The sequence below is a fragment of the Bolinopsis microptera genome, chromosome 2 (genome assembly GCF_026151205.1).
Source record: "Bolinopsis microptera isolate Bmic1 chromosome 2, MBARI_Bmic_1.0, whole genome shotgun sequence".
Classification (NCBI taxonomy): Eukaryota; Metazoa; Ctenophora; class Tentaculata; order Lobata; family Bolinopsidae; genus Bolinopsis; species Bolinopsis microptera.
This window is the reverse complement of record NC_087073.1, coordinates 3,414,162-3,426,000: the sequence shown is the minus strand read 5'-3', so window position 1 is coordinate 3,426,000 and position 11,839 is coordinate 3,414,162. Positions and strand designations below refer to the sequence as shown.

The window sequence follows — 11,839 nt, the reverse complement described above, 5'->3', positions numbered from 1 at the left end:
TTGCTCCTTCATAATCATTATCACATCATAACATTGATAGTGACACTACTCAGCAAGTTACTGATTGAGTTGGTATAGGATAAGTAGGAGCATTACACACCCTAAAAACTAAGGTACATTTACCATGTTATTACAAATTGCCTAAAATCAATCTTAGCCGGACTTTTTAGAATAGTCTGATAGGCATAAACTATTTGCAGCTCACTCCCTTCAAGTAGTTTACCCTGTTAAACTGACCATTGTACGTGATCCTGTATCTATAAGAGTTATATTTAGATTGAACAACTTGAAACTTTGTTAATATTTTAGGGATTTTGATAAATAAATAACAGTCGGTAAATAGATTTTGAGTAAATTATTATTAATAAAATTATTCGACAATCAAAAATCATGTTCCAAACGAGAAATCAGCAAGCAAAACTTTAAATTTGTGACCAGTAGATTAAGGTAGTTAGTGTTGGTGAAATAACCACGTGATGTCCTAACAAGGTCATAACCACAAGTACTGTTATTATGATTCGAATCTTTGCAAAAAGGACACTTCACTCTGATTACTGTTTCTATATTTTAACCGGTCACAAATTTTTTGATAAACTATAAAATTTACTGAGTCGCAAACATCCATCAAATTAAATAGAAAAATCAGATTTCAACAAAATGATATTACGATATGTTAAATTTTTCTAACAATCTGCGATCAACAAACAATCTTCTAGTGCTCCAAGGCCAAGGGTCAGAATGAAATTAACAACTTGACTATAAGAATCTCCTGTTATTCAAAGTTTGCATTTCAAGCTATAGATACTGTTATATCTTGTGCTCTCAATCAAATAATTGCAGAAACACGCTAGTACAACCATCAGTCATTCCTTGCCAACAAGTAAAGATATTTCTAATGAAGCACTATCTCCAAAAAGTCAATTTATTAAATAGTCCGCACTACACATTTTATTAATAATTGATTTATTGGAACTCTATTTCATCAATCTACCACACATCTCACGACTACTACAATAATTTATAACTCCAACATACTGGCCAAAGAACCACAAAACCACACAAATAACACTGTATATTAATTTTTCGGACAATATCTTTGGTGATAGCAATTATGTAAAACTCTACAAAATATAAAATTTTCAAACTGGTAGGCACAGTAGAGTGAGACAGGTCTCTTCTAAAGTATGACAGTTTAGTCCAATGTTTCGTACATTTTTTCGATGCTCTCCGCGTAATGCTTGGCGATGTTGTGTCTCTTTAGCTTGAAGGTTGGGGTCATGAGGTCGTTATCCACGGAGAAGGGGATGTAGTCCAGGTAGAGTTTCTTAGCAAGTTCAAAGGACCGCAGACCCCCGTCTCTTCCAAGCTTCGTTACCTGTAAACACAAAATCATGTCAATTAATACAATTTTAGAATTCAAAAATCACGTGTTATCTGGAAAGGCCTTGATTAAACTTTTAATGATGTCATAAAAAGTTCAGAGGCATTCAGAGTTTCGAAATTGTTAAATAAACCACATAATACCTCTGTGAGGATATCTTTCCTGAACTCTTTATTTTTGACGAGATTCTCCATGGCCGTATCTTCGACCCCGTTCTCCCTGGCCCACTTCTTGCCAGCCACCTCATCAGGAATGACAAGTGCTATCAGGTTGTTCTTAGTGGACTGACCGTACACGCACACCTGCCCACAGAAGACCATTGTTTAGTAAACGTGTAAAATTGCACATCTACCTGGTGACGTCACATCTACCTGATGACGTCACATCTACCTGGTGACGTCACATCTACCTGGTGACGTCACATCTACCTGGTGACGTCACATCTACCTGGTGACGTCACATCTACCTGGTGACGTTGGAAGTTTATCCAAATTTGTGTTGTTTGCGGGGATTGTCCAGCTGGCGATAAAATTGATGTAAAATCAGGCTGTTGTTCCTTAGCGGCCTGTTACTTTCCTGCCCTTTGGGTACTAACGTTTCTTTAATTGTCCATTTGTATCTAGATTTGTTTTATTTAAAATAATTGTTTTATTTAAGAATTAAAAACAAACATAAGTAGCCTGTAACTCTGTAACGGATCGGAACTATGTTAACATAGCCAGAAGAGCAGTTAAAGTGTTGATACAGATAACTAAACATAACAAAACACATTTCTGCTATCAAATACTTCTCCGAGAAAATAAATCAGATTATCAGTATTCAATGCCAGGCTGCTCTATCAAAGGAAACATTTCTTTGATTATTTAAAGTCATTAATGTGACAAAGAAACATATTTCGATCATTTAAATCTTAAAAGGTTGAGCTATTAAAACGCATGCGAGGATTTAAGCATAAGTTCTGAGTAAATCTTAATTTGCAGTATTTGACGTCAACAATACTTTATTCTTTGCAGTTTGCATTGCTTACAAATTTGTCCAAACTCAAATTATTCAAGAATTTCTTTAATACTGAGTTGTCATCATGAGACTTCCTTTGGAATGTTCAAATTGCGTAAATTTTCTGCATTAATAACTATAATTTATTTTCACACAAAATTGAAACATATATCACAATTATATACTTAATGCTATACTACTACTGATTTGGAATGTGGGCGTAATTTACAATTTTTAATTTAAAGTCACACGTAAAAGCAAATTTACAAGACCAACCAGCCACCATCTATATTATATCAACTATAATTATTGATTAAATGATTTATAACTTACATAAGGGCCGGGGTTGTTCACATATAACGCTATCACTTTTTGGCTATTGTTTAACCCCTTAATTAATGCCACTGAAATTGATAAATGATATAAATTATAAGTAACACAAAATGACTGTCCTTCCGTTTTACTCTAAATCATATATCTGAAGTACTTTTTCCTTCTAATGACCACGTCCTTTCCAGTTAAGCAGATCTTCTTGTCCCCTGTCTCCACCAGGAGAAACGACCCTGCCGCACACAGAACTGAGAGGAAAGCTAGACCTCCAAGAGGAACAGATTTGTAAGTGACTGGAGCCAGGTTATTGAAAATGTAGGGTCCGAGAAATGAGCCGATTCTGGAGGCGCTGGAGCAGGCACAGACGACAAAGCCCCGATGAGAGGTTGGCGCTAGTTCACCTGTCCAAAGACAAACTCCACTGAAACAGCCTGATACAAAGATATACCCGATCAAACAGGATACCATCTCTAGAGTCCACTGTCCTCCTAAGCCCACCTCAGGTATCGCTAACAAATAAAAGAATCCAGCCCCCAGGAACCCAGTCATCATAGCACGTCGCCTCCCCAGATGGGCGATAAGGGGAACTGAGACAACCGCACTCAGCAGCTCCCCAACTCCCGCCAGTAAGTAACCCTGGTACAGGTTTGGGAGTATTGCCGCCCAACCAAAGTTAAAACTGAAGAAGAACAACCCTCCACAGAACCAGAGAAACATCATAACCAGGGTCTCGCAGAGCAGGGTGGGATTGTCCCTCAGGTCCATCAACTGTTGTTTCAGCGTCTGCTCCCTCATTTTGTCCGTAACGCTTAGGAGGTCCTCCAATCCCACCTTATCAAACTCAAAATCCGAAGTAGTGAGCGATGCCAGAGCTTTGAGGGACCGCCTGGCTGACTTGAAATCTTTGTTTATAAGATAGAACCTTGGTGACTCGATGCAGGTGAAAACGGGAGCACTAAATATTGCCACAAGAACAGAAGCTCCTAGGAAATTGAAATTCCAGTCCGGTATAAAATAATGCAAACCAGTAGCTATAGGAAATCCGAAAGCAAGACATACGCCGAAAAATCCCAGGATGTAGTTCCTAAATGTGGCGGGGGTTAGTTCTAGGGACAGTATAATCATGCCCGTAGATAAGAGAATGTCGCCAATGCCTTGAAAATATCTTATAGCCAAGAGAAATCCGTAATTGTGGCACAAGGTCCCGCAGAAGACAGCTGAAGCTAAGACTATATAACCAAAGGTGGCTGTTTTTTTTCTCCCGATATGATCGAACATGAATCCTCCCAAAAAGAGACCGGTTAAAGCACCGGCAAAAAATATTGAGGATACCAGAGTTTTCTTAGTCCGTGTGTTCCCGACATTACAGTACAAATCAAACTCTACCGAAAACGAAGTTCTGTTCAAATCCCACTCAATGTCCGCGTTTTGGAGCAGAAGTTTCTGAGTCCCGTCCTTCTCCTCAGATGTGAAGCAAGGTAACATCTCGCTGAGCGAGGAGTTCTCCTTTACCAAGTCCTCGCACCTCTGAGATGCACAGGTCCAGGAGTGACCAGGGCTCGGATCCATCCCTGCAAATACAGAAATGTAGAGGTGAGAGGGTTTTGCCAGCCACATGAAGTTTAGAGATAGGAGGAGAATTGTGTACTTCCATGTCCGCCCTCGGATCAGTTTCTCTACCAGATCGTCCATAGTGAGGCGGTCGTCTTCATCGGTGATAAAACTACTCGTATCATTGGTGAGTTGGTCGAGATCTGCTGTATTCGTCTCCATGGATGAATCACAGCAAGAAATTTCGATTTAAAGCGCCGGAAACGTTACACTAACAACACTACAAATCTATGTAACGGGTTGGAAATATTTCAACCCGGACTGCATCTCATTTTTCAACGAAAATTACAAAGAGAGATATCTAAGAAAGTCCACACGACAGAAAGTAAACAGGCCCCGGACTCCCACTGTCCTTTATTTCACATCCTAGTTCATCTAATTCTATCACATTTTTCATCATATTGAAGGCACCGACAGTTAAACGTTGGTGACGGACTCTTGATATGAGATCGTACATCATGGCGTTATGTGGCTCTTCAAACGTTATCAGTTTAAAACTGTTTAATTTAATCGGTGTTATATAATACCGTTACAAAGTCCTTGTGAATGTTTTTCTCACCCTATGGCTACCCCGTGTCCCCGCTCTCTAAATATACCTGGAGGAGTATTCAGCTGTTGCCTGGGTGACAGCTGTGGCAGACTGGAAACATGATGATTGTTTTGTAAGCAGTATAAATATAGACTTCTCCCTTACCTCTTACACCTTCATACCTAACTTTGTATTACGTCATCAGTATTACGTCATCAGTATTTAGCTTGGTTATAATCTCCCACACTTACGCATCATCAACACATTCAACAGATATCCTTGTTTTTTTACTGATCGTGCAAGTGACCAAGTCAATAAGGCAAGCCTAATATTGACAACAGTAACAGTAACAGTAACAGTAACAGTAACAGTAACAGTAACAGTACCTGTGAAACTAGAGGACACCTCTCGTACAGAAGCTCTATCTTCTCCGGTGCAACATACTCCCCCTGAGATAACTTGAAAATGTTCTTCTTCCGGTCGATTATCCGGAGTCCCCCATCTCGGTCATGAGTCCGATATCGCCCGTGTGCAGCCAGCCATCTTCGTCCAGAGTCTCTGCTGTTTTCTCAGGGTTTTTGAAATAGTGGGAGAACAAGCCCGATCCTTTAAGGCACACCTCACCTGATAAGAAATATTATTCGTTATCTTATAAGCTTAGTTTTAACAGATATCTAAGTCTAGATTAAAATATATCAACATGAACGGATACTAGTCGCTGGGATGGCATGCATACAAATATTATGGCTCGTGTCCAGGACAAATTACTCGAGTCAGATTGTTTATTGTATGTTGTGTCGTCAGCCAGATGGGTTAAATTCCATTAAGTGAAATTTAGAGAGTATGTAGATCTGAGTTGTCTGACAAACTAGAACCTAATACCTCAAACCTTTACCTCTTCTTTACCACTTCATAAGCTGGAGGTAAAAAACTTTGTACACAGCTTTTCATAAAAATAGTCACAACAAACACCTGTTTATCTAAAATGTAGTATGTACGTGCAGCGTGACTTCCAATATTTATACAATGTACTAGAGATTATACAGATCATTGATAGAATCTTTTGATCATTACAAGAGCTCAGATACATCATTACACGACTGACGCTGAAGAAATGAGAAAGTATAATTGCAATTGTTTGCACGGGAGAATTTTAATTATTGAGAGCCCCAAAATAAACGAGAACTATCGTTCTTAATAATTGCAATAAACTTTGCTGCCAATTTCTAAAATAACATTACAATTAATATACCGTTGGGGAGGTGAACTACACCCATTATGAAGTTCTCTTGACAATCTACTACGGCATTTCAATTTTGAAGTTTTCAGATTAATTTAATGACTTTTCTTTATTTAAAGTAAGATAAAACACAAGTTGAAAACACTGTAATAATTTACACTATTATACAGGTGTCGTTAGTATCACGGCTCAGCTTGTTATAAAACTAATTTTACCTGACAGTTTGAGTCTAGAGGTACTTGACCACAGTTATACACGGTTATTACGGTTATGTAGTATGTACCGTACAAAACAATTCCTTAATTAACAGTAACATGCCGCCCAAACCTTTATTGTTCTCTGTATTGTATCCCATGTCAGGTACAGACTCAAGTTTCAAGATGGTGTTGGATACAACTCCTCCGATACAACTGCCACTGTAATCTCCTGGTATCGATACAACAGCACACCCACAACTCTCTGTCTGTCCGTAACCCTGGGGATCCCGGTGTCATGGTTACCAGTGTCATCGTTACCATTGTCATGGTTACCAGTGTCATGGTTATTATATGTTCGCGAACAACTTGAAATTTATTTTTGTAGACAATGAAATTCCTTTCTGAGTGTAGAGCAGGTGTGGATTGAGAGTAAGCCGTACTATTTTTTATAAAACGGCAAATTTTAAACTTTTACCTCGAGAACGACAGCACCTAGAGCTGCCCTGAAGAATTGCAGAACTTCGTATTTGAAGGGAGCTGCTCCACAAGGCATCAGTCTAACACGCCCTCCAAGCATCTTCTGTACCTGAGGAGGTAAATGTTCATGTTTTGGTTTGAAGAGAAAACATTAACTATTTTAAATCACCATTAATGCTAAGCATGAAATATACGTCATGCAAAGAACCTCAATATTTACCTTTCCAAAGATGACATAATCCCAGAAACTGTTGTTTCTGATAACTCCAGTTTCAACCTCAGCAGTCTTCGTTCCGAGAGCCCAGTTGAACAGGTAACTTTTCACTGCACTTGCTTTCACCTGAGAAACATATATGAATCCTTTACAGCTGAGCAAGGTTTTGATGGCACTACTTTGCAAGGAAGGAATAATAGAACGGCACCAACTAAATTCTGGTAAGGGGCCATCTACTTAGGACGTCCGCCAAAATCGCAGATTTTCAGACCATCCCCCCTCCCCCTGTCCGGGTGTGTCTGAATTTTCAAAACCACCCCCCCCCCCCCTCCCCTGGACGTCCGGATTTCCAGCTACTTTTAAGAGTACAAATAAAACCAACTCAAATTCATTGTTAATAGAATTCAAAGAGTTGAAATAAAATTGAAAGAGTTGAAATATATGGGACTTTTTCGTAAATTCTGCCAAAATTTCCGGACGTCCGGATTTTCAGAAACCCCCCCCTCCCCCTGTCCGGATTTGTCCGAAATTCCAAAACCACCCCCCTCCATATTTGCCGGACGTCCTAAGTAGATGGCCCCTAATTTGAATTGTACGTTCATTGTATGAAAGTATTTGCAATGATATAACTAGTGGTAGATTTTTCCCAAATCAAACAATATGAACATTTAATTAAAGGTGTCTACAAAGTAGCTTAATACCTACGATCCAGAGTGCTAAGGAAAAATGAACAGGTTAGTTTCTGGACGACTTAATAACATTAACAAGATTTGATTTCCAGGTCCTGAAATTTCGGGGAAATTTTGAACTGGTGTGGTACCCACGAACTATAAAGTTTTATATTTTTATAGTCAACGCACAAACCTCCGACATGATCTTGTCATATATCCGGTTAATGATCCTGGGAACAGCTGCAAATATTGTAGGTTTCAGTTCCATCATGTCTCCGCTCAGTTTCCTGACGTCCCCCTGCCAGAACCCTATCCGCGCTCCTGCTTTCAGGATGCAATACTGGGGTAAATAAGGGGGTCAGGATTTATATTTCATTGTCCATTTACGTCTTCGAAAAAAATATAATAACGATCCAAATTGTGTGTAAGTTATGAAATATGTAAATAATTATTTATAATTCAGTATAATCTGAATATAATGCGGCACTGCTGCAGCCAATGTTGCGGCACAGTAATATAATGTAGATTGGAACCTAGTTCTCCTGTGATTCTTGCGTACTTCCCAGGAAATCTGAATCTGTAATTCGTTAGAATGACCTCCCCCCTCCCCCTAAGTTAGTGAAGCATGATAAACCGTACCTGCACTGGCCAATTTCTGAACTTCCAGTCATTTCTACGATTTCACACGTGCCGAGAGCCGAAGGAACTTTTTTACCGTTATAGAACAATGAAATTGCTCAGGAATTTCATTGTTTTACTTTCCTGGACAAATTATAATTTTGCAATACCGTGCTTTTTGGTACAAACTACAAGTCAAATACCAGTACTACTATAATTACATATTGTAACTTCATGACAAAAATAGCTGACATACTGAATAAGAGTCTTGCTGCTATGCCTACTTTTGAGGAACTAAAATAGTTATCCTTCACTTCTATTAAACTTTTAATGAACTTACGTTCTGAGCTATTTTTGGAAGTTTCAATTTTCTGCTACATGTTCTGATCACAGTCGTGACTCAGGCCACAAGATAATGTGTTTAAATGCCGCAAATGCTGACAAATCCTTTTCTTACACGGCGTTGAATTATCGTCGGATGTAATTTCAGCCAACTTTTTATAACGGTCACACAATCTACATTCAACGTAATCGCCATCATATTATCATAGTATTAGTGCAATTCGAACGGTCGAACATGTTCTCCATAAAATCTTCACTCTCGCCGGAATTGTTTGGAAGTGATCCACTTGGTAGTGGTGATGTGTCATATTCTAGCACGGTCATGACACACTTCCCAGTTATCAGGTCATGTTCACACGTTCACCTTCAACTTCAAATTCGAACCTCTACTTCTTATCTTAGGTGTGACTCCATTTTATCTGCTTTATACTTAAAGACGACTGCTGATAATTTACCGTTGTGCGTGCACGCCATTCTAGCTTTCTAGGGATTCTAGACTTTTGAATATGACGTGAATTGTGAATTGAGACACGAAAGGAAAGTTGATATGAGCGTGAACAACAGGGAAATATTGGGCGTTTCGTGGGGTTTTATGTATCATTTGGTAATTTTTGCCAATTAGACTCGGATTTCATGACTAGATTCTTGAGAATTCAGACAGCTGATACTGGATTTACTGTCGTAAGTTTCCAATCTTGTTTAATTGATTCCGAAAACTCGCCTCATGTATAAAATTCGTTATTGATATAATATTTATTTAATAATCTTGACAGGATAAATCCTCCAGACTGACAATGAAACTTCAAGATTCCGGTACATTAATGCTAGTTGCTACCTTTCAGAAATCATTCAAAGTGCACTAAAATGCTTCATATAAATCACAGTTTTGCATGCGACTGTCAAAAAAGCCACAATTATTCACTTGACTGATTATATTAGATACCAACGTTAAAAAAACATAAAACTTTATACTTACGCTGTCACTAACAATACCAAATAACAGGGTAGGGAAAGATGCGAAGTGGATTAAAAGTGTGCCATGCCAATACAGCTACCTGCTACACCACACACAAAATAAAAATAAGAACAAAAAAGTAGTACCTGACATCCACGCTCAAAAGCGTGCGCCAGCGGCAAATAAGAAATGGCGCAATCTGCCGGCTCAAAGGTCTCACTTGGACCCAAGATATCCCCAACGGCTTCAACCGTCGTTGTCATTGCATACGTAGAGATCATCACCCCTTTTGGGTTTCCTGCACAGAAAAGGTAGACGATCGTATAGGAGTAAAAACAAATGCTGGAGTTTTATTTAATTGTTACCTGAAGTTCTCGTTCGAAGACATGACTAGCGGGCAGGTAAGAGATGTTGACATCCTCGGGTACAAAGCTAGTCTCGTTCAACATTATGGAAACAGCATAGGTTGTGCTGGCCATAGCACCATTGGACAGCATGGCACCTTTTGGTAGACCTAGGGGCATCGTCAACCAGTCTTTCTAATTTTTATTTATTCAGACATGGCAATTGTATCGTTAATTTCAAAATCATCCCAACGAATATGTGTGCTGTCATGCGACGATCAGAGATGCCATGGATGTTCCTAATCCTACGAGCAACTTCATGCAGCAGGCCCTGTTACATACTGCACAACATTTAATAGACTTATAGTGGTCCGCTCAAGCCCGGGGTATTCTAGATAAACATTTCAACCACCACCAAGAACATGCGCACATTTACAAATCATGATGGAATGCAATCACTCGGTAAAATCATAGAACACAGGCCTTGACACAGAGCTGAGTACGAAAACTGACCAGTTGTGCCGCTGGTGTAACAGATGGTGGCTATGTCCTCTGGTTGAGGTGGATTGTGTGGGACAGGGTTCGCTTCCCCCTCTGCGTACAAGTCCTTGTAAGTCATCACTGTTACGCCGTGTTTACCCGCTTTTTCCTTTTCCTCGTCCGTTACGTCGCTGCCGATTTTCACGATCGTTTTTATGTGGGGTGACTGAAGGAACCTTGTGATTACACAATGAAATACATTTTAAGAACTACCACGACCGTACCGGTCTATATGATTATTAAGAATTTAAATAAATAACTCCGATCTAAGGAAGGTTGTACAGTACACTCCAGTACACAATGAAAATGTTGGGTAAAGCTCTTACCGTGGGCAGATATCCGATATAAGTACTGATAGTCTTCTCAGACACGAACAATATTGTTAGTTCAGTCTGATTCAAGCAGAACTTAACAGCTTCCTCTCCTAAAGTGTCGTAGAGCGGACACAGGATGAAACTCTGAGATTTATTTGTTGTAGGGATCCAGGATAACAGTTTCATTCGGGAAAATATTTAAATCTTGCAAAGAACCTAATAGAAAATTGAATTTTTAGCAAACATTCAACTCGTTGGAAAGAAGCATTTAATGGAAAAACCTGAGCATCACAGGCGATAGAGAGGGTGCTCCACTCATGACTATTATGTGAACTGATCCCAATAAACTCAGCCTTCTTCACCCCTCTGTGTGCCAGACCAGAACCAATGTTGTCAGCATTCTGTGATACTTCACTGTAAGTCAACCAGAAGTAAGGTCCATCTGGGGTAGGTCTGTAGCCCATGCAGGGCTGGTCCATGCTGATGCTCAGTCCGCGCTGGAATATCTGGTACAAAGTTTTACATCTGTCCGGTTTACTGTTGAACATTTCCCCTTCCGGACATCTGATGCTGCACCATTGTCGCTCACCAGCTGGTGTACGATCCGGCAAGAGCCGTGAGACCTGATCCGGCATTACCTACTCCGTGGTATAGAGATTAGAGGGTTACATTTCATTGAGAGAGTAAGGGTGTTACATGTTGAAATTCAGCAGAATGCATAGGTATGTAATTGAATCGATTCTGTTGATTTGATAAACATTTGCCCAGTTGTTGAATTCAAGTTTGCTGAAGTTCCAACGCAATGGTTAATGAGATCAATTGAAATCTACTCTTTTATTATATATCATTAATATTATTAATGTAGATGTATGCAGATGAAGTAGGAAACATTTGTAAATGGTCAGGAGAAGCAATGTTTAAAAGTTGAATGAGTTAAATGAGTGCATAATGCATATAATATAGTATATAATATGATAAATATATTATATTATATTATATATAATATATATATTAATGTATTTTGTATGGTGAAAAGCACAGAATTTATTCGTCTAGGTCATATAACATTGTATACTAATC

The 11,839-nt window shown here is 39.1% G+C and overlaps 2 protein-coding genes across 3 annotated transcripts in view; both read right to left on the bottom strand.

The window, feature by feature from the left end:
- LOC134811618 (uncharacterized) overlaps positions 1-11,839 on the bottom strand; it is a 95,557-nt gene that overhangs the window by 63,079 nt on the left and 20,639 nt on the right. The window lies entirely within an intron of this gene.
- LOC134826579 (long-chain-fatty-acid--CoA ligase 5-like) lies at positions 1,103-11,397 on the bottom strand. Its single transcript, XM_063839004.1, is given in 12 exon segments — positions 1,103-1,375; positions 1,525-1,683; positions 5,234-5,352; positions 5,355-5,471; positions 6,415-6,562; positions 6,760-6,870; positions 6,982-7,101; positions 7,840-7,986; positions 9,927-10,075; positions 10,419-10,611; positions 10,772-10,903; positions 11,041-11,397. Coding segments are annotated over 12 exon segments (1,932 nt in total). The 5' UTR covers positions 11,395-11,397; the 3' UTR covers positions 1,103-1,192.